At 51.1% G+C, this 27,139-nt stretch overlaps 1 protein-coding gene across 1 annotated transcript in view; it reads left to right on the plus strand.

Annotated features, from left to right (window-relative positions):
- The first annotated feature begins 12,360 nt into the window (after positions 1-12,360).
- The window catches only part of Tnfrsf1b (TNF receptor superfamily member 1B), a 33,713-nt gene continuing 18,934 nt past the window's right edge, over positions 12,361-27,139 (plus strand). Inside the window, exon 1 of the mRNA XM_005353746.2 lies at positions 12,361-12,487. Coding sequence (XP_005353803.1) covers positions 12,410-12,487 — 78 coding nt within the window. The 5' untranslated portion in view covers positions 12,361-12,409. The remainder of the gene's footprint in view (positions 12,488-27,139) is intronic.

The raw sequence follows: 27,139 nt of genomic DNA on the forward strand, positions 1-27,139 counted from the left end.
GGGGGGGGACTCTAGCCTACGTTTCATCTCAGGTCGGAGAATCATGGTGCTATCTGGTGCTACTGATAAAGCTGTGGCACAGGAGACCTCAGGGCATGTCTGAGTCACACGGGACTTGAGGATGTGGCACAAGCTGTGAAGATGGGTTGTAGTTACTTTTCTTTGTTACAAAGTACCTGACAAAAGCAGCTTAAGGAAGGAAGGGCTTATTTTGGCTCCTGCTAGTTCCATCACCGGGGAAGGAATGGAAACAGGCACTCGAGGTGCCGGTCACATCACATCTGCAGGCCGGAACAGAGAGATGAACACTGGTGCTCACCTTGCCATCCTCTTTTGATTCGGTCCAGGACCCCAGCCCTTGGAACGGATCTGTCCACATTTAGGGTGGGTCTTTCCACCTCGTAAGCTCAATTCAGGGACTCCCTCCCAAGCAAGCCCAGCGGCTTATCTCCTAGATGTTTCTAGATCCTGTCAAGTTGATCATTGCTATTAACCTTCATAAGGGGATCTGGAGAAGGGGGTGATGGGCAGAGTATGGGGAGGAAGTGAGGAGGGGGTGATGGCTAGAGCATCAGGAGGAAGCCACTGGTGGGCAGAATGGAACAATGAACCGTTCGTGAGTCTGAGGTACACACTGCCCCATTGCATGTGCTTGTCCAGGTTGCAAAAGGGGGAAGGAAGGCGAAACGATGTGTGGGCTGAATTCTCCCTTACACATTCATGAAGAGAGAGGCTGGGAGTGCTGTGCAGCCGTCAGCTGGAAGTTGTACTGGCCTCAGGAGTGGCTGGAGACACTGGGGCGTGGGTTTTTCCTTCTAGCCTGAAGGGGAAGAGCAGAGCTGGTGTTTCAGGAAACTCTTCCCTCTTCATCAAGTTCTGAGTCTGCATTCATTTACTTATTTATAGCAGGGACTCGAGGCACGTGCCTGTACTGGTGTCTATGCTGTCTTTTTAGCAGGGACTCGAGGCACGTGCCTGTACTGGTGTCTATGCTGTCTTTGTAGCAGGGACTCGAGGCGTGTGGTGTACAGGAATGGTGTATGTGTTGTTAGGAATGGAGCCCAATACTCGGTGCCTTCTAGGCAAGCACTCGGCCAATGGAGCCACAGCACCAGTCTTTCTGAGTCTGCGTTTGCTGAGCACCCAGTAGATACCCAGTGCTGTCAACTCGAATGTGGACAGAATTCCCACCAAATGCCTGGGCCTGCCACCCCTGTCCTGCAGGTGAGGGGAGGTGGGATTAAGAAGATGAAGAGATTGGTCCATGGTCAAGGTCACACACCAATGAATGGCCTGGCTAAGGCTTGCTCCCAAGTTTAAGCGATGGCTAAATTGTTAGTCCAGCTCCCTAAAAGCTCTCTCTCTCTCTCTCTCTCTCTCTCTCTCTCTCTCTCTCTCTCTCTCTCTCTCTCCTCTCTCTCTTTCTCTCTCTCTCTCTCCCTTAATTTCATTATTTATTTTATTAGTGCACAAAATAATGGATTTCATTGTTTTCGTGCATGTATGCATAGTAGTTCCTAAAATAGCTTCCTTGGGAAACTCCTTGGCAACTGAAATGGCAGTGGTTCTAGGAGCTAAAGGTTCCTGGGTTCTCCTTTTGGACACAGGACTGTATTTCAACAGAATGAGGGCAAAGAGACTCAGCTCTTCTGCCTGGCTACAGTAGGTGCTCAGTATGTGCTGAGTTTTCATGGCAGGCAGAACAAGCCTGAGGAGCAGGAAGGGAAATGCTGAGGACAGATTCACCTGAGGAGCAATGGGAGCTGGCTTTGAGAGGCTCCAGGGCTCCTCAAGCAGAGTTACTCATTCCTCCCTTTGGTCTGTCTGCAAGGAGCTGATCCACACTGAGTCACGGTGTTCTACTCCAGCCAGGGCTAGCAAGGTGCAGACTCATAAACCTATGACTGAGTGACGATTGAGAAACTGAACCCAGGGGAAATTATTTCTTTCTTTTCCCTTTTGAATAGAGGAAGGGGAAAGCGGTTGGGGAAGCCGTGGTCCGTGACTTGGGGGCTGTGGGCTTACCCAGCTCCTTCCTGATAAGCATAGGCTATGGCTCATTCTCCCTCAGAGTCAGCTCCCTCAGAGCAGGGATGGGGAGGTTGAGTGCTAGCTCGTGAAATGGGATTAGAGCCATCTTGTGTCCAGCCTGGCAGGGAACTGACCTCATACCCCATCATTCCCCCTTCATCTTCTGCCTACTCTGGCTCTAAAATGAAGGTTTAGCAATTTAGAAATGGAAACACTCGGTGTAGTCCCCAGGGAGAGGCAATGTGGTGGCCGAGCCAGGAGAAGCAGAGTGTTGACAACTCTGCTGAGTTACGCAAGGACTTCATAACTTTGAGGTCCACCACCCACCTGTAACTTTCCCTTCTCAAAGTACAGATTGGGAAACTGAGGCACAGGGAAGAGTGAGACGTCCTGAGGTCATACAAAACCAGTGGCCGTAGTAGATGGGTCTGTTGCTCATCCTCTTCCCAAGTCACAATTTCTGGAAGAAGCCATGTTGTTTTGAGAATTCCTTCCCAGAGGGCGTCAGAAACAACGTGCACTCCCTTGATAAGGTTCTGAGGACAAACCAAAGTATGATTTTTTTTTTTTTTTTTACCAAAGTTCACCTTGGGGAACTAACGAGTTTATCGGACTTTTTTACAAGCATGAATGAGGGGCTACTTGCAGGAGCCTAGATGACCCCCAAGCTGCCACCCTGGAAAAGTCTTCACACCACATGGATGGTGGCTTCCCTATAACCCCATAGAAGAGCCCTCTTTTTTTTTTTTTTTTTTTTTTTTTTTTGGTTTTTCGAGACAGGGTTTCTCTGTGGTTTTGGAGCCTGTCCTGGAACTCTCTTTGTAGACCAGGCTGGCCTCGAACTCCCGGAGATCCACCTGCCTCTGCCTCCCGAGTGCTGGGATTAAAGGCGTGCGCCACCACCGCCCGGCTAGAAGAGCCCTCTTAATTAGTATTTCCCAGCCTGTAGACTCCAGCATCTCCTGAGACCACAGGCCCCTCGCAGTTAGAGCAGAATTGAGTGGCTGGAAATTCAAATGAGGATCCAGTGATCCTTCTCACTCACTCCTGTGAGGGGGATGTCAACAGTCAACAAGCCAGATCATGAAGGACCCTTCTAAGAAGTGACACTAATTTGATGAAGTCGGTGGCTTTTTTTTTTTTTTTTTTGCTCCAATGAGTTCCACATCCCTTATGTTCAGGGCACCTGAAGACCTTTAAGTTCTCTGTCTGTGAACTGGAGCCTCTTTGGAGTGCCTGGAGCAGCATCACAAGCAGCCATTGCCTGGCAAACTGCACTACACGGACGAGATTATAATGCAATTTGCTCTGTATCAGGTGGCCACGATATACTGGCCGTGAGGACTCATGGGAGTTGATGGAAGTGAAAGGGGAGGCTGTGAAGACTGCTCTGAGTGGCTGCAGATATCAACGGGGGTGGGGAAGTCAGGGGGAGGTGTAGTCCTTTGACCTCAGCCACATCCAAATGGCCAGAGAGCAAAACCCATGGGAAGACATGAAGGGAACACACGGGTAAACTGTGCTTGTGGATGGAGTAAATCCTTCCCCCCCAAATTCACACGTCGGTTCAGTGAAATCTCAATTCAAAGGTTTCTACATTTATATGTGTGAGTATGTGTGTGTGTGTGTGTGTGCGCACATGCACACAGGTGCACATTGGCATGGTGCTCATGTGTGGAGGTCGGAGGACAACTTTATGGGATCAGTTCTCTCCTTCCATAGTGTGCCTCTTGGGGACCGAACTCAGGTCGTTAGGTTAGACATCAAGTGCCTTTGCCTGCTGAGCCACCTCACTGGCCGTGAAGTCTCAGTTGAAAGCATAGATAGTGATTGGGGAATTTGGCAAATGGATTTAATTGAGGGGAGCGATGAAGGGGTGATGGTACATATGCCCATGGTTGCGTGTAGAGAGGACAGCTGGGGACAGGTAGTACCCTGCACTATCCCTCTCTACCTTCTTCCTTTGAGACAGGGTCTCTTGATGGATCTGGAGCTAGGCTGGCAGCCAGCAAGACCCAGAAACCCTCTTGTCTCTGCCCTCTACAGCAATGGGTTACAGGCATGCACGACCAAACCTTTTTGTTTTGTTTTGTTTTGTTTTGTTTTTTTATGTGGATTCTGGGGATTTGAACTCAGGTCCTCATGCTTGTGCAGCAAGCACTTTTACCCACTGAGCCATCTCTTCAGTCCTTACTATTGTTGTTGTTGTGGTGGTGGTGGTGATAATTGTGGTGGTTTTGAGGGACAGTCTTACCTTAAGCCAACTATGAAAAAGAATAGCAAACAGAGAGAATTCACCTTGTCTTCTAAACATTCTTCAAAGTTCTACTAACAGCAGTGTGGAACCTGTCCAGAAATAACAAGACCGAAAGAGGAGACGCGCCCTTTCAGCAACAGACCCATGTATTTGTGATAAATGGTGGAAGGAGGGAACGTTTGGCTGGTGGTGTAAGAAAGATAGGCTGAAGGAAATAAAATTGGATCTTTAGACCTTACGTACTTATATAGTTCAAATGTTTGACTGGCCCAGCTGTGACAGTTAAGATTATAAAGGTAATTATGAAAGGAAAAGATAGAGAAAAATATCTCCATCCCTTCCAGGTGAGGAAGGCCCTTTCAATCATGATCTAATGGAGAATATTGCTGGGTTTGTGTTACATTAAAATTAAGAGCCCAGTGGTGGTGGCATACCCCTCTAATCCTAGCACTCAGGAGTCAGAGGCAGGAGAATCTCTGAGTTGGAGGCCAGCCTGGTCTACAGATCGAGTTCCAGAACAGCCAGGACACACACACACACCACCACCCCACCACCACCACCACCAACAACAAAATATCCTGTCTTGAAAAACAAAACAAAAAACTCCACAAAACAACACACACACACACGAACTTTTTAAGTGAATCTTAAATACTTTGGATTATCTTAGTTTCTTTTTAAAAATTACATTTGTTTATTGATATATGGGGGTGGGGCAGGGGAAGAATATGTACCTGAACAGGAACAACTTTCAGGAGTTGGTTCTTTTCTTCCACCATGTGGTCCCTAGAGATCGCACTGAGGCTGCCAAGTGTGGTGGCGCTCACTTTCTACCTGCTGAGCCTTATTAGCCGTCCAGTTAAGGACTTTTTAAACAGTAAGGGGAAGGCATGAATGAGGACAGCAAACACATACCAGAACAGAGGAGGTATTTCTGCTATCTGAAAAGGACAAGGGATTAATATCTAGAAGATACAAGGAATTAGAGCAGATCTACAAGAAGACAGGAAATAATAACGATCGGATGAAAGGATGTTGAAAAGCAGTTCACAGAAGGGGAAACCCGGATGACTCAGCAGCAGAGAAGAGGTGCTTAGACACAAAAACTTCACAGAAATGCAAATGAGATACCAGCGGGTTCCTCTTCACACCCGCCACACTGGCCCTAGGAAGAAGCCCGCTGATGACAAGTTCAGGGGAAAACGTGCAGAAATAGGAACTCTCTGGCCCTGCTGGTGGGGTGTGACAATGTGGGTGGCACGGAGGAATCGGGCAGTGTTGGGGAAATAGATACACATGTACCCGGTACCCTGTGGTCCCACAGCCCACTCCTGAGACACTCCAACACCCATGAGCCACACCAGCTTGGTTTACAAGGATGGATGGATTGTAGCAGTAAGGATGCTATGGAAAAGGTTTTCGGTCAGGCCCAGGACACACACACACACACACACACATACACACATACACACATACACACACACGTGCGCGCACACACATACACACCACACACGCACACCACACACATACACACCACACACGCACACTACACACATACACACCACACACACACACACACACACACACACACACACCATACACACACCCCACAAGCCTTGTATGGCAGGATGTGAATAACGTTTGCTCTACCCTTTAGATCCAAAATCCAATAATCAAGTGATCAAGAGGAGTTATATTAAAAACAAACCACGGAATTACAAAACACCTAGAAAATACAAGAAAATACAATAGAGGGCAAAGAGGCCATTTACAGAGGGAAGCAGAGAAACTGAGGCAAGGGCGAGGGCAGCCATTGCTTGTCCACAGAGGGGACCAGCATCTCCCTATGTCCCTTAGAGATGGAGGGAGAGAGGCAGTGAGATGTGGAGAGGCAGTGGGAGTGGGTGGTTGGAGAGAGACAGAGAACATGGAGAAAAGGAGAAGAGGGTGTGGAGTCAGAGGGGTGAGGGATAGGGGAAGGGCTCTCAGACATCAGGTGAGAGGGGTCAGGCCATGGTGGGGCTGAAGGGAGGCAGAATTGAAAGCACTTTGAAGATAAAGGGGGCAGGGCTGGAGGTGTAACTCAGGTAGAGTTTACAGAGCTCTGGGTTCTAGTCCAAACACCAGAGAGAGAGAGACAGAGAGAGAGACAGAGACAGAGAGAGACAGAGCGAGAGAGAGAGAGAGAGAGAAAATAAAAGGGGGGCACTCATGAACCCTGGGTCCCATTCCTAGCATGGCATGAACAGACTCCCTGGTGAACACCCTGGTAATCCTAGCCCTAGGGAGGTGGAGGCAGGAGAATTGGGAGTTCAGGGTCATCCTTAGCTACAGAGTAAGTTTGAGGCCAGCCTGGGCTGCATGAGACCCTGCCTCACAAAGAAATCTTAAAAAGTTTGAGAGAGAAGGACGAGAGGAGAAAAGATAGCTGTGAAAGGGACCACGCATGGAGGTGAGATGGCACGCAGATGTGGGTCCTGGGAGTAGGGAGGTCACAGGGCAGGACCCAGTGAAAGTGAGAATGTGCGCCACCTCCTTCCAGAAGCCCTGCTTTCTAGGTTTACCACCTGGGGCAATTCTCTCCTGTGCCTCCAACAAGACTGTGTTTGGCAATACACCAGACGGAGCGCTGTTCATCCCCAAAGTCCACAGCTGGACAACAGTGAGACACCGGGTGGATCTTGGGGGCAAGTACACAGCCCAACTCCACACAGCGGGGGTGGGGGTGGGGGGAGAGAAGTAAGCCAGAACTGAACTCAGCAACGTGGGGATGCTCTCATCTCCGAGACAGTGCTGTCTGCAGGCAGGACCATGCTCCTGCCTTTTGGGTTTGTACAGCTGAATATGCATGCATATGGAAGACAGTTTACCCTTCAGCATCTCCTGGGATGACTTCCAGGAAACCCAAACCCATGGATGCTCACATTCAGGATCCCTGCTTTTCAGTATATCCATACCACACATGTAAAAGAGCATGCTGCTCACGGATAACACACACATTTTCCTATAGATTCCAAGTCATCTTTATACAGTACCTTTATAGCTTTATAAATTATCTTTCTATAGTACACCTATATGAGTTTAGCGAATAAACAATATTGTCAAGGGAAAAGCTCTGTATGTGTTCAGTATGCACATAGGTTTTGCTTGTTTGGTTTCTAGAACATGCCTGATCCCTGGTTGGGTAGCTCCCAGGATGTGGAGCTCACAGATCTGAGTGTTCACTGGAGTCCTCTGTGCTGTTTGTTTTCATAGGAAGCCCCAAAATAGACTAGAGAAACAGTGAACTCACCAAGTTGTCCTCGGGAAGAGATTGCGGGAGTGAGAACCGGAGCTCAGAGTCAAAGACCGCTAGTTTAATGATCAAGTGAACGAGTTTGAAAGAAGGGGCTGGAGAGATGGCTCGGCAATTAGGAGTGCTTGCCGCTCTTTCAGTTCCCAGCACCCGTGGCAGGCTGCTCAGAACCACCTGTGACACCAGCTCTAGGGGATCTGATAGCCTCTTCTGGTCTCTGAGGGCTCCCACAGACTCTACACCCACTCGTACACATCAATAAAAATACATCTTAAATTGGGTCCTCTGTGAGAGTAGTAAGCACTCTTGGCCTCTGAGCCATCTTTCCACCCCATCTATGTATTTAATTCTTACTTATTCTTTTGTGTCGTGTGCATCGTGTGTGTGTGTGTGCACAGGTGGACATTTGAAAATGTGTGTGGGGTGTAGAGGCCTGAGGTGGATGTAGGATGTGTTTCCCTCCACCATTCTTGGCTAGATTTGGCTAGTCTGGCTAGCTAGCTTGCCCTGGGGGTCTGTGGTCTTCATTTCTCACATGCTGGGATTCCAGATTGCCTACCACACCTATACAACATTTTGTGGGTGCTGAGGATCTGGACTCTAGTCTTCAGGCTTGCATGATGAATGCTTTGTCCACTGAACCATCTCTCCATCTCCTTATTTATTTCTCTTTCAAAATGGCATTTATTGATCATACGTTAAAAAGAAACACCCCTATATCACAACTGTACACGATGTACACCTGTATACAATGTACACCTATATACAAAGTAATCTGTCCTTCAGGAGGGGTCAGGTCCAGGACCCACCTCTCTTAGGTAATGATTTAGCAATAAATTCTGGTCAAGAATTTGGCAGCTGTTTTTAGAGCGCCTGGGATAAGAAAACTCAGAATGAGAGATTTTGCTTGCTTCTTAGCAACCTTCCCCAATTACCTGGGCCCTCTTGGAGGCCTGGAGGTGGAAGATGTGTGTCCCCAAGCCTTCCCTTGGTCCAGGGGTAGATGGGAACAGGAGACAGAATTTTGGGGTCAGTACCCCACTTCCCAGCATGCATGACTAGCTTAGCCCAAGATATGCAGTTGCAAGCGCGGGCTTGTGTGTTCTTGTGCACTCATGCGTGTGTGTCTGGAGGTTACAGATGGGAAGACAGCTAGGGGAGACAGTTGTGAGTCTGTGGCTAACACCAGGCTTCCTGTTCATGCCTTAAGACTGTGACTCACCAAGGGGCTGGCCAAGTACACTCAGGGTTTGGTGATAAGCACAGGCAAGAGTCAGTCAAAAAAAGGTCCTGGCTGGGACCACTGAGCGGGAAGTACAAGGGCTCCCTTTGTCCTGAAGCATCCCTATATGATGAAAGTCCCTGGACCTCTAGAGTCCACATTGGAAGGAACTTGCTTTGTGGCTGTTTCTAGGCGTTCACGTTGACAAGAATATCAGAGATTCTCCCTCTTAATGGGAGTTGCCTCTCCCAGCATACCTTGAGCCACAGTGTGTACCTTAGCCCCTGATGGTTTCTCTCAGTCCCAGGTATGTATATGGGCTCATAAGAAAAAAAAAAAGCAATCAGACCATCAAGGGGCTGGAGAGATAGAGACATGATCCGAAGAACAAGCTAACTAGACCAACCAGGTGAGTGCTGGGCTCAAGTGAGAACCCTACCTCTACATATAGGGAATTGAGGAAGATGCTTGACATTAATTTCTGGTCTCGATGCTCATGCACACATGTATGTGCCCCTGAGTGCGTGCGCATACACACACACCACGACCACCACCACCACCACACATGCATGCTGCTGCAGAAACCATGCTTTCTAGAAAACAGTGGAAGAGCAAGAGTGTGCAGCTATGTTATTATCCATGCTGGGTGAAGTCTTGCCAGTGTGGATGCCTTGGGGTTACCCGTGCTCTGTAAGGAAGTCCAATGAACTCCTCGGTTTCCCGGGGTGAACCCTCTTAGAATCATACGAGGAGGGGGTAGGCCAACACAGGCACATCACACACACAAAGGTCATGGGATCCTGGCACTGGGGCCTTTGGGGCACAATTTCTGGCTCCATTTCTCTATACCGACTAGAGCTGGAGTGCTTCCTCCCAAAGGCTTGCCAACCAGATACAGTAAGTGCTCAGTTAGCAGCCTGGGCAATCCTGCACCCCTTGCCTTTCAAAGGTGAATCTTCTGTTGGCAGAGCTGCCAGCTTTTGGGGTGTGAAATGACAGGGGCTCTCTGAGGGTTGGGGCTGCCCTGGGAAGTGGGGAGAGGCTCAGGAACCCCATGGCCAGGTTCATATGTTATGTCTGCAGGCCCTGAGCAGGCCACCATCCTATCTCCGGTAATTCAATATAAGAACAATAGGGCCTTTCTGCACTATAGGGTTTATGGGCTAAGAGATCCATGGTAGGGTGGATAGAGCCAAGGACTGACTGGATTAGACTGGATTCTAACTCTGGCATGTACTCATTCCTTCATGCCCCCCTCCACTTGGTGTTTTGAGACAGGGATTCTCTGCGTAGCCCTGGCTGTCCTTGTCTTCACTGTATAGAGCAGGCTGGCCTTGAACTCACCGAAATATACCTGCCTCTGCCTCCCTAGGGCTGCCACTAAAGCCGTGCACCACCATGCCTGGCTGGTTTTCATCTCTTTATCGCCTCCTGTGTATACTTAGAAGTTCTACTCATTTCCACTCTATTGAGCCCTACGATGTGTGTGTTTCCTGGGTACCAAGGGGATGGCCAGGACAGGCTGGTGTACCTGTGCTGTAGAGGACTGTACAATGCAGCAGTGTGAGCAGCCACTGTGCTGGGTAGGAGCTCCTTGGCTGCAAAGGCAACCGAGCTGGGCTTGAACCTAAGGTACCCCTCCTAGCTGTGTAAGGTCCTACAAAACTGCAGGAGCATGGATGGGTATCAGCAGCCGTAGGTTGGTGACCGAGAGCGGCCCTCCAGTAACTGCTAGTTTCACAATTACTAATCGTTATTAGTGTGAACCATGAGTGATCCCTGGTGAACACTTGCAAGGCATCTGCACAGGTGCCAGGCGAGCTGACGGGTCCAGTGGAGGGTGGAGTGTTTTCACAGAAGAACAGCTGATGCTAGAAATAGCTGTGACTAGCATTAAAGTCAGGGTGCAGCCCCCGTGACTGGTATTGGTGGCTTTATGAGAAGAGAAGCACACACACACAAACACACAATTTATGTGTACCCCCTTGCCTCTTGCTTTGTGGATTTTGCCAGCAAGGCCATCATCATCGACTGTGACCCCTTGATCTTGGACCAGAACCATGAGCCCAAATCATCTCCTTCTCTCTATAATGTACCCAGTGTGTGGTGCTGAGTTTTTAGCCACAGAATACAGACTAAGATAGGAACTAGCCTGTGGCCTCCCGTGTGTGGCTCCTCATAGCATTGTTCCCTATCTGGAGAGGATGGATCAGTTGGACCCAGCAGGCAGGATTCAGGGCAGACCACTGACTCTTGCTTCTGACACCCATCCCTGATTTTCAGCTTTCTCAGATACACCAGAGCGCCCCTGAAATGTCTTCCTTAGGAGGCTTAGTGGCTGTCCCTCTTCAGGGTTAAGGTTGTGGACTGTGTCCTGTGTCTCAGAAACACGCGGTCACCAGGTGATTTCCCAGGCTCCTGACCATCAGGTGGGATTTTCCATCCCAAGAAGGTCACTTCCCAGTTTCTTCCCCAGCACCTAGAAGTACCGTCCTTCGGGTTGCTCTCCCAAGGGCCGGTGGCTGCAGGGCTTGCTCCTGTCAGCCTACAGTGGAAGGGTGTGTATAAGGAGGAGAGCATCTGTCTTGCTGCCCATCCCCCCTCACCTTGTGCGGGGCTGGAGGAACACATGCTGACTTTGGGGCTGGTACTCAGGTGGTAGCTAGTGTGAGCGCTCTGATGGGGGTGTGTTCTCGCCGAAGGCTCTACGCATGTTCAAGGGAACTTGAACAAAAGAAATGTTTTAAAAAGAGCTGTACCTATGCAATGCTGTACATTGTGACAGCCCACTCCGAGGAAGCAGGCATATGCCGTATGTTACGGGGCCATAGCATATAGCTTATATTAATAAGCTCTGAAAAGATGCAAATAGTCACATAGTCTGGCTCTGGAGCAGTGGTTCTCAACCTGCGGTTCACGTATCAGACGTCCTGCCTGTCAGATGTTTACATCATGATTCATAACACTAGCAAAATTACAGTTATGAAGTAGCAACGAAAATCATTTTATGGTTGGGGGGTCACCACGACATGAAGAAATGTATTAAAGGGTCGCAACATTAGGGTTGAGAACCACTGGTCCAGAGTCTAAGTGAGTGCATGATCTAAGATCCTTTGGTTCCCCAGAGCGGGTGTCAACTTTGGGACTGTTTTCCCCAGGGTCCTGGGGCTGAGAGTGGGGAGTCGGTGAGATTTGAACCGAGTAACCAGAGGCAGATCAGCTGAGGGCAGGCCCACCCTGGGCAGCCAGTCGCAAAGCCAATGGGCATCTATCTCCAGAGCCAGTCTTGCTCTTCACTGGAAAGGTGACTCGAAGGGAAAGGGTCGATGGAGAGAGACTGAGTCACTCGGGGCTGGAAGAGATGCTGGAGGAAAGGAGCCCCTGAACCCCGAGGGGAGTCCAGGTGGAGGTGCCCAGGGCCAGCAGAGGACTCTGCGAGGGGGCGTGTCTTCAGGCCTGTGGCCCCGCCCCTTCCCTCCTCCACTTCCCCACCCCCATGGTCTGCCCTAGCTCCCAGCCTGGGGCTTTCGCTTTCAGTCACCAGCTAGAGCGCAGAGGAGCCAGAAGAGCTCCAGCCTCAAGGGCGGGAGCCACTGCCGCCCCTATGGCGCCCTCCACCCTCTGGGTCGCTCTGGTAATCGAACTACAGCTGTGGGCCGTCGGGCACACTGTGCCCGCCCAGGTGGGTGACTCTCAGGGTCACGGCGGGGGGGGGGGAAAGCAGCGCCTTACGCAGTGCCCATCGTGGCAACACCACAATTCCGGGACAGCTCTCGCTGTCCCATCCGCAGCCGACACGCGCCACGCGCCCCTGGGGAGCAACCAGGGACCAGAAGCCCGGCACATTGGGAGCCTGGGGTGGAATTCAGGTCCCGGCAGCCTTAGGTTCCAGAAATGCACTGTGGTCTCTCCACGAGCGCGGCCAGGGCTTGGGTAACACCCAGCCAGGCTCGGGAGTACCGTTCATTTCTGTGACGCTGCGAAGTTCCTTCTGTCCTGCATGCTTGAGGCGGGAAGGACCCTACCGGGGTCACTGCCCCACTGTCCGAGCGCGTTGCCTATTCTGAAGACTTCCTTCTCTGCGCCATGGTTAATCTCTTTCTTAGAATTACTGGGGCCGCTAGTTGTCGTCCGGGCCAGGAGTCTAAGTAGGCGCCTAATAGACAGTTGGGCAGTGAGTCACTTCTCTGCCACTTAAGAGAACCCTTCCAAGGATCTGCCTGTTTGTTCAGGGGCCATTTCAGAATGTTCTGTGTGTGCTGGGGACAGTGGAGGCGAGGGCAGCTACCCAAGGAGCCCCAGGAAAATGGAGAGAGGAAAGACCCTAGTAGCCAGTATTCTCATTACTTACACAGGAACGAGGTCAAGTCTACAGAGTGGTCTCTTAAATTTTTCCCCCTTCCTGTCTCCGTGGTGGGTAAGACAAGGTAAAGGAAACACAGATTTGGGGTACGGGAAGCGAGACCCGGAGAAATGGAGGAAGCTCGCAGCACAGGATATGTCTTTGCTTCGCTCCCCAGCTGGGCTGTTGGGCAAGCTTTCTGCCTACGGAGCCCACCCTGATGGATAGAGGGTATTTACCTGTCTGCGGGAGAGGAAAGTGGGAGGTGGCTTCTGCAGTGTCATGAAGTGATTCAGTGGCTCAAGACCGTTGGCTGTTCTGGGGGCTGAAAGGAATGGACCCATCCACAAAGGATGCTGGTCCTCGGAGGTACCAGGGATGGACCCCAGATCGGGATGGTCCCAGTTCTGAGAGCTGGGTTTGAATGTGCATGGCTGTGGTCACCAGCCCGACTGGGGATTGTGCTCTGTCTGAACTCCAAGGAAGAATAGATCTTTGGGTACTGAGCTTGGGCCTGTCCCTGGGACCAGGGAAGGGCAGCGCAAGGCCATGTGGGACTCAGGTGGAGTGCTGGAGTGACTGGAGGGACTTCCTTCACACTCCCCTACATGATCAGTCCCAGGTCAACTTAGATTCCTATCTTCTGCCACTATTGCCATGGACTCTTAGCTGGTTCGCCTGTTCCCACTCCCACAAACCCTTCTCTGACAGAGAGACCTTGCTCACGCCCAGATGCTTCTCTCTGCCTGTCCGGGAAGCCTCTGTGGCTCCCAGTAGTGGGGGCTGGACCTTACCTTCCATGTCTCCCAGGCCAGAGGGAGGTTTCTGTGCTGGCTGCTCACATGCTATGATTGCCCTGTGAAGCTGATGACTAGGTGATTGCCAGTGTGCATGTATGTGCCCTGTACACGTTTTGTCCCCTCTACAGCCTTGCCTCTTCCGAGCCTTTTGTAAATACCAATTCTCCAGAAAGGCCTGTCCGTGTCCCCCAACTTAGACATGACCTGCTCTTTGGAACACGGATTCCATGCTACCCTTTATTCTCTGTATGTCTTACCTGCCTTAAAGATGGGAGGGACCTGGTGCTAAGAACCCTGTACTCCTCCTTCTCATGATTAATTCCACAGTAGCTCTTGGTTTGGGACACTGAAGAGCCAGACACTGTTGGGTGCTTTGTCACGGATTGGCACTGAAACTTCCCTTCCAGCTGTTGTTACAAGGTGGGTTCCACTGTTCCACTGAAAGGTGTGACAAGCTGTGGCATTTCCCAGGACTGCAGAACGGGGAGGTGATGAAGTGGGATTTGAAGGCAAGTTGGCCTCACTCCCAGCGTTATTGCCCCATACTTCCCACTCCTAACCCTGTTGTGGGACTCAGAGACGTTGTGTGTAGCTTGACTGTCGTCCTGAGTACATTGGAGCAGGTCCTAGGGCCAGCAGATTCACTTTATCCTTGAGGCTCTTGTCCTCTTTGATGGGGACCCCCCCCAATTCACCTATTCATTAGTTGGCAAATAAATGCATGTGAAGACAGGATAGGTGGGCACTGATTCTGGGCAGAGATAGGGCATCCCTACCCCCTGGGAGTCTCGGGGCTGAGGGCCACTGTTTGCTGGTTGGGCCACGGTCTGCAGCATCTCAGGCTGGCACTGGAGTGGAGTTTGGTACCCGCAGCACTGCTGAGCCTGAGGGCTCTTTCCTCCCTTTCTCATGTCATTGTCTTTTGTTCACTGGCTGGCATCTTTCTGGGGCATCTGTATTGTGACTGAGGATGTAGCCTGGTGATTGGAACCTTCAGATGGCAGTGGGCTGGTGGCCAGGCCCCCTAATACAGTGCCATCCATCCATCAATTCTCCCAGTGTTCATGGATACCCACTTCACACACTACCTACTTCCTAGCTCTGGGAAGCCACCTCCAGAACCCTAAGAGCCACACTGCCAGAAGGTTACATACTTTAGAGATACAGGTTTTGCTCAGAATGGCTCTTGTGACCTTGGTCAAGTCTTTTGTTTACCTCCCTGTTCATGGAGAGAGAAATTTGCCTGGCCTTTCTTCTTTCTTCCTTCTTTCCTTCTGTTGAATTATCTCGGGTTGAGAAATAACCAGGTTAGCTAAAAGATAGAGCAATTATATTTTTCTTTATTATAAGGGGCAAACTCACAAAACAGGAACGAGAAGTCCAAGCTCAGCTGTGTAGAGTGGGAACCATAGAGAGAGACCGCACCTGGGCTTCACTGGTGTTCTTCTCTGGGTACCCAGAAAGCCACTCCCTAATTTGGTCCCACCTCTTAAAGTAATTGGCTGACAAAGATTCTCCATCATCCATCCATCCTTCCTTCCTAGTTCCTTAGTTGGTTAGGATGACCTTGAACTCCTGATACTTCTTTCCACAGCTCCAAGGCTGGGATTGCAGCTGTGTGCCGTCAACACCTGACTTATATAGGTGTGTGCTAGGCAGGCACTCTACCAGTTGAGCTATATGCCAGGTACTTGCCTCGCATTTTTGGGTTGAAGAATGGCCTGGACTATTGTCCTGGTGCCTGGCCCATTGGCTTCCTGAAGCATTTTTCCATCCTCAGGGCTGGGTGACACTTTGACACTTTATGGTCCTTGCTACCCAATACTAGAGGAGTAGCCAGGGTGGCTTTGTCAGGGAGGGAAAGAGAGGTTTGTCACCAGGGCTGGTTTATGTGTTACACGTTACATAATTCTTGTTGCTCTTGCTGGCAACTTAATCCCGGAACTCAAGGCAGAATCATCAGTTCAAGGCCGTCCTTGGATACATATGGAGTCTGAGACAACCCAGGACTTCATGAAACTGTCAAAAAAAAAAAAAAAAAAGAAAAAGAAACGAAAAGCTACCAAAACATTAGACTAAATGTCAAAGATATTTGTCTGACCTTTGTAGTGACTCGTGACCCCATTTTACAGCTAAATGTGACAGGTTGGTGGGTTGATCCAGGTTCTGGCGACCTTCCTCTTTCAAAGTGTCTCAGAGCTCACAGCTTTACTCCGCTGTCCAGTGGGTGTGTGGTCTGAGCCCCCGCCCCCCAGTACAGTGGAAACACTCCCCTGCTGGTGGCCTGGACTAAGGTGTTTCCCAGGCTTTAAAGCCACTGGTGGCTGTTTGAACCACAGGTAGCCTGTCCTGACTTGTTTATAGGCAGTGCTCATAGCTAGGCGGGGAGCCACAATGTGCTTAGACTCCCTCTCTGGGAGCCATAGGATCCCAAAGCTTGGGTGTCAGATATTCAGTTGCCCCAAGTTCCTGCCTCAATGGCTTTGCTGCCTAGCACTCCAAGACCAACTTCCTTCCTGTCACTTTTTCCTGCTCTACTTCCTGCCCCATGCCCCCTAGTTGGGCCCCTCAGTTCACTTGCCTGCCAGCCTGGGGTCTAGGACCCCATGTAGCAGCTATGTGGTCAGGAAGTCTCTGCCCCACCCCTTCAGCGCAGGTGCTAAATGTCATTTGTGGGTGATGAGGAGTATGTTTGATGAAGGAGTACAAAAAGCCCTAGTGCAGTGGTTCTCAACCCGTGGGTCGTGATCCCGTTGTGAGAGTTGCCTGAGACCATCCTGCATATCAGATATTTACATTATGATTCATAGCAGGAGGAAAATCACGGTTATGAAGTAGCAATGAAATAGTTTATGGTTGGGGGTCACCACAACCTGAGGGACTGTATCAAAGGGTCGTAGCATGAGGAAGGTTGAGAACTACTGCATATAATACATGTCAGTAGATCCCAGGCTTTCTCTAAGCTCTCTTCCATCTGCATGTGTGTGTGTATGTGTGTGCGCGCGCTCATATTCCTGAGATTCTGTTTACTTATGACCCAAGATGGGGAAGCCCTCTTCTGAATGGATGCTGCCCGGTCCCCAATGCCCAAGTGACTTCTACGACAGCACAGCCTTGAGGAAGGAGCATGGCCTGGGTGTTAGCAGAGCCATCTACTGGCTTGCTGTGTGTCCTTGTGCAGAATATTTAACCTCTCTGGGCCTAGACCTTCCAGCAGCACCAGTTTCAATGTCTCGTAAGACTGGGGTGGGGGATGGTAGCTATGTGACTCAGCAGAGAAACGGGATGATATCTGTTCCTCTCATTTTTTTCCTCATTTTTTGCATGTACACATGTAGATTGTTGTGTCTGCACATGTGAAGGTGCATGTCTGTGTGTACGGGTGTCCAAATTGTCTTCCTCCATTCATCTCGACTTTATTTGAGATGGGGTCTCTTGCTGAACCTGGAGCTAGCTCACTGATGGAGTTAGTCTAGCTATCTGATTTGTTCTGGGGTCTCTGTTGCTACCTCCCCTGTGCTGGGTTTATAGTTAGCTGCCACATTCATGTGGGCCCTGAGAAGCCTGACACTGGTCTTTAGCCTTATATGTAGGCAAGTGTTTATCTGCTGAGCCATCTCTCCAGCCCTTCTTGCTCCACTTCAGTCTCTTTTGTTTGGGCTGGAATTATTTCCTTGTCTTAGGCCCCATTGACATCAAGACTTCATGACTGCCGTCAGTCAGCTTGCAGAAAGCTGGGATGCAGATGTCCCAGACAGGCCTGGGGGAGTTGTGAACTTAATGCCTTTTCTGCGTCAGCGGGAAGGCGTGTCCCCAGGCACTGAGGAAGTCAGAGTTTCCTAGCAGTGAGCAGCATGACTGTCTGGGAGCCTGCAGGTTCAAGGAAGCCCTAGTGAGGAGGATGTTTCCTCGAAGAAGCTCTTCCTTACCCGTGAAGGGCACACTCTGATGCCGATTCTGGCGTGACAGTCTGTCACCCTGTCCTGGGACGCAGGGTAGGGGCTTTAGGTTTGGGGCCCACCCCTCCTGTGGGACAGGGGCTCTGCAGCTCCGGGACCCACCCCTCTGGGACCCACATCTTGTTTCTACCTGGATACCCTGTGATGTCATAACTGGCAGTGACACCCGTGTGGTTTGGGCTGCTTGGCTGTGAGCCAGGGAAGAGGAAATCTTCTTAGGTCACCAGTGGGAGGTTGAGGGGGAGAGAGTTCCTTGTACCCCGAGTGTGAGCCGTGCTAGGGCTCTGGTGAAAAGGTACCCAGCGTGCTCCCACCTGGGACTCTTGCCAGCTTGGGTAAGATGAGGTAGACTGCCCGACCTCTCTAAGGTCTTCCCCGCACACCCCGTTTCCTTCTTGCTTTTTGAAACAGAATCTCACTTTGTAGCTTCAGCTGGCCTGGAACTTGTTTTGAAGACCAACCAGGCTGGCCTCAAACTCATAGAGTTCCACAGGTCTCTGCTTTCCAAGTGCAGGAGTTAAAGGTTAGCGCTCCCATACCAGGTTTCGTTTCTTCTTTGTAGGGGTTAGGTCCGTGGATGCTGTACTGTTCCTCATTTAAGAAGGCCTCCTCCCAGCCCGCACGTTCAGTGTGGGAGGCTGCAAGAGGGCACGCAGCCCGAGTGAGTACGCGCTACTGTTGAAACAGCGTCCAATGACCTGCTCACGGGTGCTGGGTCCTTGAGAGGCCTAGGGAACCAATGCTGTGTTCTCTTTGGGACCCGTGGCCCTGGGTTAACCCAGCCCCTCTGTCAAGACATGGGGAAACCCCCACTACTGGGTATGCTGTTTGTCAGGGTAGTCAGAGTGGGTTTCATCTGACCTTAGCCTTAGGACCATAATGACCTGGTGGGGTTCAGGGAACTGAGTTGGTGATGTTGAGAACTGAGTAGGAAGTGACACGGAGGTAGGTTTTACAGGCCATCCGCAAAGACATTTTCTGTCCTCTCAGGACAGGGCAGAGTTGTGGATCCTGAGTTTGGAGTCTGGGGCCCAGGCCTGGTGTGGCTTCCACTGTGGGCAGGAGTTGGGTCTCTAGTTCTCTTCTCTGTTCAGAATCTTCATTGCCCCAGTCCTGACTAGGTCAGCAAGGACCTCTCAAATCCAGCATTGGAATCCAGGCCCGCAGCTGTTAGGAGGGGGCGGGGAGGGTGGGGCACAGTAGTTTGAGCAGAGGGTGGAGTATAGCTCTGGACTGGACAGTGAATTAATGGAAGGGCTCAGTTAGCAGAACCCCTGCCAGTGCCCTAGCTAGCCCCAGAGCGTGGGCTCCCCAGCTGACCTATAGCCCTGGCTTCTGCCTACAACTCACAGAGCCAAGGTTCCTAATGAGGCCGTCTCCAGCTGTTCCCTCTCAGACTCCCTAGGCTTCCGGCCATGAGCCTGGGTCCCGCTCCTTCCTGGTCTCTCCTGCAGGAGTCCAGTCGTCTCCACTCTTAGTCCATCAGGCCCCTGTGCGCTTGCCTCCCCATGGCTTCGCCATGTGGTCACACTCCCACCTTTTCTTGTTACCCTCTTGATTCTCCCCACATTCTGTCCCTGTGCTAGGACTCTGGGAGAGCTTTCCCAGCCTTGAATCCCAGAATGTAGCCGGCTGGAGATAAGTGGACACCAGGTGGAGGCTGGAGCGACCGGGGACGTGTGGGGCAGGAAGTTTGCTAGAGTCAACAGCGACACTTGAGGCTGTGCCACTTGAGGCTGTGTGTCTATGGGCAGTTTGTGAAAGAATGCCAGTTACACTGAACAGTTGCTGGCCGGGCGTGGTGGGTTGCATGTGTAATCCAGTTACATTGAACAGTTGCTGGCCCGGGCGTGGTGGGTTGCATGTGTAATCCCTTGGGAGGTGGACGCAGGAAGATGGAGAGTTCCAGCCCAGCATTGTCTTAAGAAAAAAAAAAAAGCCAGGCAGTGGTGGTGCACACTTTTAATCCCAGCACCACGCAGGAGGCAGAGGCAAGCAGATCTCTGTGAGTTCGAGGCCAGCCTGGTCTACAGAGCGAGTTCCAGGACAGGCACCAAAGCTGCAGAGAAACCCTGTCTCGAAAACCCACACCCAACCCCCCAAAAAAGAACTATAACTTTGCAAAAGTTACATTGTATATTATTTAATGTCTTTATATCAGACCCAGGAAATATGTTGTCAGGTTCATTCTACAGAGGGAAAGACCTTTGTTTGGAAATACAACGAACAGGTTGGGTCTGGGGCTGGGGAGATGGCTCAGCAGTTGAGGGCACTGGCTGCTTTTCCAAGGACCAGGATTTGATTCCCAGCAACCACATAGTGGCTCACAACCATCTGTAATTCTAGCTGCAGGAGAACTGATTTCCTGGGGCATCAGACACACACATACATTCAGGAAAAACTCTCATACACATAAAATTAAAAACAACATGTGGGATGCTGGTGGCGCACGCCTTTGATCCCAGCACTTGGGAGGCAGAGGCAGGAGAATCTCTGTGAGTTTGAGGCCAGCCTGGTCTAAAGAGCAAGTTCCAGGATAGCCAACGCTGTTATGCAGAGTAACCCTATCTTGAAAAACAAAAACAAAAAAACTAAAAAAGCGGGCTGGGAAGGTGATTTGGTCTTCCTCTACTTGCTGCTCTTGTAGAGGACATGGGCTCTACTTCCGGCACCCAGATGGCGGTCAGCTGTCTCTAACTCCAGTTCCAGGGGATCCGAGGCTCGCTCTGACCTCTGCAGGCGCGAGGCACGCACATGGTACATAGACAAGCACGTAGGCAAAGCAAAGCCTACATAAAATAAAAATAAACTCATCCTTTAAAGATGTAACAAATATACAAAGATACAAACAACTGTGCAAGAAAGAAGTCATGGTTAATGTGTACAATAAATTAATAATTAATAATTAAAGAATAAACCCCACAGAAAAATAGTTCCTTCAAGACACCTGCTAATTTGGGACGCAGTCTGAGCTCAAAGCCAAGCTTCCTTACCCCAGTGCCTGCTGCCAAGTACCACACGCTCCCCGCATCAGGAGACAGGCAGTGGGAGAGACCGACAGTTTGGAGGGGGGGGTGGCTTGAGGCAGGGAGTAGATGAGCTGGCATTCCGGCCGCAGTGTGAAGGACAGATAGGGTGGAAAGGCTGGAGGCAGGGAGGCTGGGAGGCTGCAGTGGTGACTCAGGTGAGGTGGAGAGAACTGCAGAGCAGGGAGGGCGAGGGGGGGGCTGAGAGAGAGGAGGCTGGGGATCAGGGCATTCCCCCCCCACACACCTGTATTATCTCCATCTTGCATAGAAGATTACTGCCCCGCCTGAGCCAGATGACCGTTTTGGTCATTGTCATTGGCTGGCCTTGAAATCACTGTGTGTGGGAGGATGAACTTCTGTCTGATCCTCCTGACTCCCGGCCCCAGTTGCAGGATTACAGATGTGCATTCATGGCTCTTTAGAGCAGTGTTGAGCATGGAACAGGCCTCATGTGTGCTAGGCAAACTCTCCTGACTGAGCTGCACCCAGCCTTTTCTGGGTCTTTCGCTGTCAGCCACAGGAACGGCCATGCCACAGTCACCCTGGCTGTCCACTCTGACTAGGGTGGATTTAAAGCTGGTGTCTGTGGTGCCTGCTGAGAGCCAGGCGGGTCTGATGCCTTGGATGAGGATGCATGGAGCCCTTCCATCCTCAGCCAGCGGGTAAGAGGGCTAGGCCTGCTCATGGGCCCGCATACTGCTCTCCCCAGCCAGAGCCGGGCTTCCATCCTTCGGGATGCAGGGTCATGCTTTGGCTACCACCCAGATGTGATGGCGGTTGATTGGCCCACTCCATAGGCCATGATCTGAATGCCACCCTTCAGTTTCTGGGGACGCCATCTTGTCCATTTCTTGTCCAGTTCTCATGTGAGCCAAACTCAGCTCACTGAATGGGAAATGAATTCTTCTGCTTTTGTTGATTAGAGCTGCTTCTATTAGATACCTGCCCCAGCCGTGTGCAGCACCCGGCTCTTCACATGCAGTGGCTCAGTGAATCACAACACTTGGTACGGCTGTCACGGCACTGTTCTCATTTTGTAGATGCCAAAACCAAGGTGGGAGGAGAAGAGAAAGGAAGTTTAACCAGGCTCTGACTCAAGGAGAGATCACAGTAGGGTGTCAGGGCCAACACAGGGGAAAGAAAGAATTCACCTAAATCTGGTCTAACCTGGGAAATATAGAAATAGCCCTGGGTTGTCACAGGAGCCTCCTGGAGGGATCTGTGGCTCCCGTCTAGGGTTCAGAGGTTTCCATGAGACTGAGATGACGGTGGGGGGTGACTCTGAAGAAGCTAAGGGGGGGGGGTCTCCTCTGCAGAGTGTGTGCTCAGAGGTAGCAGCAGGAGTCAGGGTGCGGAAGAGGAGTGTGGGAGCCAATGCTCTGTTTCTGTATCAGGTGGCAGGTGAGCCGAGGGCAGCAACAGATACCGGAGAGATTTTGTTCCAGCCTGAGGGCAGCAGCATTGCTGAATACCTTTAAGGAGGGTCAGTCTTGGAAGTAGGAAGGTGGCGTAGGTCTGCCGGCAAAGGGATGTTTGCTGGGGATCAACAGTGAGGAGGCTGGCGAGCTGCGGGAGGTGGAGAAAGTTGTGCCCAAGGGCCTCAAGGAGGAGATAATGGAGAGGGTGGGGCATTCTCCATCACCCAACCCAGTATTACCCGGGGCAGAGACCTTGGCATGCAGCACCCTAAGAACCGGATCCCAGCGTGGGTTTCCTGTCTGCTGCAGCTCACTTCTGAAGCTTATCACAGAGGAGGGATGTGTCACCCCTGGGCCACCCACCTGTGATGTGGTTGGTCCTTTCTGACGCCAATGCTCTTTGTTTCCATGATGGTTGACAGGCCTGGCTGCCTAGGCCTTGCGTCGCTGTGACAGCCTGGCTTGATGTGACTGTACCCTCACAGTCCGCAGGGCTCCTGTAAACCTCCGAGGTCTTGCCCCCCAACACTTACCATGCAAATGATGTGGTCTCTTTAGTGCTTGAAGACAGCTTCCAGCTGTGTGTGTGTGGGGGTCCCAGGGCAGATGTCTCTGCCTGTCCCCAACAGCTGTCTCATTTACCCTGGAATGTGGTGGCCCTTTTGTCTGGAAGCATCGTTGAACTGTTCTCTATCCTGTGAAACAAGACAAGACCATGGGGTGTGATGTACTTGCTGCACAAGCAGGAGGTCTTGAGTTTGATCTCTAAAACCCATGAAGAAATACCAGGGGTAGCAAATGCTTGGAACCCCAGTGCTGGAGAAGTGGAGATGCACAGATCTCGGGTTCACTGAGTGGCCAGCCTAGCCAGATCTGTGTGCCTCAGGCCAAAGAGAGACCTTATCTTGAAGTGAAGATGGAGTGTGCACTGAGAAGAGACCACCTGGGTTGCCCTCTGGCACACACGCTCACACACATGTACCCCTGTGTATGCACTCCCATATGCACACATAGGACAGCTACATGTACACCCCCACACACATGGAGAGGTGCAGATTCATGTTCACCCTCCCTGTCTACCCATACATGCATGTGCACCTGCACATACACAAAAAGACATGCACCCTCAGACACACAGACACACACAGATCACAATGATATAAAGTTGTCACAGCCACGGAGGTGGATGTAGCTATAATGAGTGCCCAGTCTCCTGCACCCTCCATTTCTGCACTGTGAAATGGCTATGTCTTAGTTACTTTTCGATTGCTGTGACAAGACCATGACTAAGACAATTTATAAACGAAGGCATTTAATTGGGGGCTGGCTTACAATTTCAGAGGATGAGTCCCTGACCATCACGGAGGGGAGTGTGACAGGCAGGCAGGTACCAGAGCAGTAGTTGAGAGCTTCTATCCGATTCATAAGCAGGATAGGGAAAGAGAGAGAGAGAGAGAGAGAGAGAGAGAGAGAGAGAGAGAGAGAGAGAGAGAGAGAGAGAACTTCCTGCCTGACATGGACTTTTGAAGCCCCCACCCATGTCACACTTCCTTCAACAAGGCCACACCTCCAAATCCTCCCCAAAACAGTTCTACCAACTAGAGACAAAGCCTCAAACATATGAACATAGGGAGCAGTTCTCATTGAAGCCATCAAAGGCTTGCACTGATCTCAACGTTTGGTTCAGAGAGAAAAATGGGGAAGTTCATGTGAGCGTGCCCAGAATGGCACCTCCCTCAGTAGGTCCTTTTTTTTTTTTTTATCTAAGCCTTCCCAGCCCTCTCAGCTCAAAGAAGGGTGTGTTGGTAGACACATACTCTTTACCACAAGCTGGTAGCTTCATGTCACCTTCTCCATCTTGTTTCCTTCCTGCCTCAGTGGTAGATTCATGCCCGGGGTCTTGCCATCTATCATCCATTCGTCTCTCCATCTGCCCATCTCTGTATCTATCCATCTGTTCACCACCCATATATCTGCTCTTCCATTCATTGCATTTCACCCATCTGTCCATCCTTCCATCCAGCCATCTTCCATCTATCCCCCATCCACCCATTCACCATCCATCCATCCATCCATCCATCCATCCATCCATCCATCTCCATCTGTCCATCTATCCTTCCTTCCTTCCCTCATTCCATCTCCATTTCTTTCTCCCTCTATTTTTAATTCATCCATTTTTGCATTTCTCTATCCACCTCTACCCATTTATTCTCCTTTAAGTCTCTGTCTACCAGGCTCACTAGACCTGTTCATATTTGTTAGTGGGTGCTTAATTCTTACCCTAGTTCTGACCTGGGGAGGGGGTGCCGCCTCCTCCTCCTCCTCCTCCTCCTCCTTCTTTTTGGCAGAGTCTCTCTATGGAGCCCTGACTGTCCTGGAACTTTCTATGTAGACCAGGCTAGCCTTGAACTCACGGAGATCTTCCTGCCTCTGCCTCTTGAGTTCTGGGATTAAAGATACAGGCCACCTCTCCACCCCCTGTTTGGGGTTTTGTCTTTTGAACAACTGGCTCAAGTAAACATGCTGACAGCATGAGAGCAGTTGGGTTCACTTCCTCATTCCTGGGTGTCAGATACCCCACGGACTGCGGGTGGGGGTAGATCTGCATTTCTCCAATTCAAAGCAGAAGATTGGAGTCCTCTCCAGCCCCATGAATCTCAGGACTTGTCTGCCCACCTCCCCCACCCCATCCCAGTTTGCACGGTCACTGTAGCGGCCCTGAGGCCCAGCTCCCAGGGCTATGTTTTGGAGCTCTGGGGAGCTCCCCATGCAGGCGTGACCTTTCGTTCTGTGTTGTGTAGGGGCTTTCTGTTCCTCATTGTTTAGCCCTTACGAAGTTGTGGTTTGTTTTTTTGTTTTTTTGTTTTGTTTTGTTTTTCTCTGTCCAAAAGAATAAACAGGCCTCAAGGTTGTTGTTGAGGGAGGGCTGAGTCCCATGCCAGCTGCTGGGGCTGGGGTCGCACATGGCCGAGGAGAAAGCACCAGAGATCTTATTCATAGTGAAGCTGGGGACTAGGAGGGCCCTGGAAGGCAGGAGCTGAAGGCCATGGGCGGGTCAGTAACACAGTCCAATTTGGCTGAGGCAAGGCCCTTTCCCATCAGGCCCTCTAGGTCTGGCAGGAAGTTGTCCCCTAGCCAATCAACTTTTCTCTGGGCCACTAGAAACTGCTCAGGCTCCAGATGAATTAGGGGCTCCCCTGGTTACCACCACTCAGGACACTTGAGGGGATAAACTCCAGGACTGGCAGGGATGGGATCCAGGCCACCGACAGCCCGTTTGTGGGGAGGGAGGCTGCTGTTTGAGGAAGTGGAGAGGGTGGGGTGAAGGGAGAAGGTACTTAGTTAATGACAGGAAGGCTAGCCTGGGAGTTTTGTGGGGGGAAACTCAGCATTCTGTGGAATGGTAGGTGCAAGAAGAGCTATGGCACTGTAATTTCTGGGGTTCAGTGTTCCCCGAGTTTCACTCTGTATGCCTTCCTCATTCCCTTCTCCTAGTTTATCTTGCTTTGTCCATGGGTGGAATGACCAGACTGGATGGAGTCCAGCAGAGGACTCTCGATGCCTGGGGAGAGTTCTTTCTTACCTTTCCTTTTCTCTTTTTGAGCAGTATGACTCCCTAGCCCAGAGACTCCCCCATAGGCGTAGAGGGGTAACCAGCACCACTTTGCTTTGGATACAGGCAGTGAGGCCCCGGGCAGTGTGGAACGCCCTTGTAGTGGGTACTCAGCCCCAGTGGATCCTTTTGTTGTGAAATGGAAAGGGGAAGTGCCAGGATAGTGTGTGTACACACGTGTGCATGTACTTGGCTGTGTGCGCCCCTGTCCAGAAGGAGCTGCAGTGACTTTTTCAGACTGGGAAAAAATTCTGAGACTTTTTCCACCCAGCTGCCTCCATGATCTCCCTGGAGAGGATGGCTCTGTTGGGGGACAAAGACAGGCCAGAACGGCAGGTACATTTCCATTCAGGCTTCTTGGCCCTGGTGCCCAGGGTGAGGATCTCTCCTTCAGAAAATGATATTGGAATTGCTCCCCTGCTCAGGGTAATATCTTCTGATCTCTCTTTTCTGTCTGGCTCTGGGTAGCATAGCTCACGCTGCAGCCTCAGAGCCCCCGCCCCATCTGGGGATACTGGGTGAGCATGGAAGCAAGGTAGGGGCCTGCATTGGGTTGCTCATCCAGGGCAGGTTCTGGGCGGTGGCCTGCAGAGGGACACACTCTAAAGGCATGTGTGGACTTTGGCCAGAGGTCTCATGAGACATGGAGAGCCCAGGGGCAGGACCAGAAGAGCCGAAGACTGTCCATAGTCCCTTGAGTCATGGCCCCTGGTGGCTTCTAGCTTGGTGATGAACAGGGAGGAACACTGAGGGGACAACACACGTGTCACTTGCTGCTGAGACCATGCCACTGGCCACAGGGCAGCTTGGTGATGTTCCCCAGACAGTGCTGGGGATGGGGATGGGAAGGGAAGGCAGAGGGCAGAGCCACAGCCCACTGATCCTAGGCGTTTGACCAGTCTATGCAGACCCGGCGAGCCCATTGTTATAGCCTTCTCTGACTTGTTTACTGCCATTGCTGGGCTAGTTGGTGGACATTTTGTGGATCTCTCTTGCTCCCATGGAGTTCAGTCAGGAACTGAAGTTCAGAGACGTGGAGACACTTGCCTGTGATCTACAGCTTATTTTAATTAATAGGTATGTGTGCTTGAGTGTTTATATGTGCACGTGTGGTGCAAGTACCTGTGGAGGCAGAATAATTCATCAGAACCCCTGTAGCTGGAGTTACAGATA

This window comes from Microtus ochrogaster, chromosome 10, assembly GCF_000317375.1.
Source record: "Microtus ochrogaster isolate Prairie Vole_2 chromosome 10, MicOch1.0, whole genome shotgun sequence".
Taxonomy (NCBI): Eukaryota; Metazoa; Chordata; class Mammalia; order Rodentia; family Cricetidae; genus Microtus; species Microtus ochrogaster.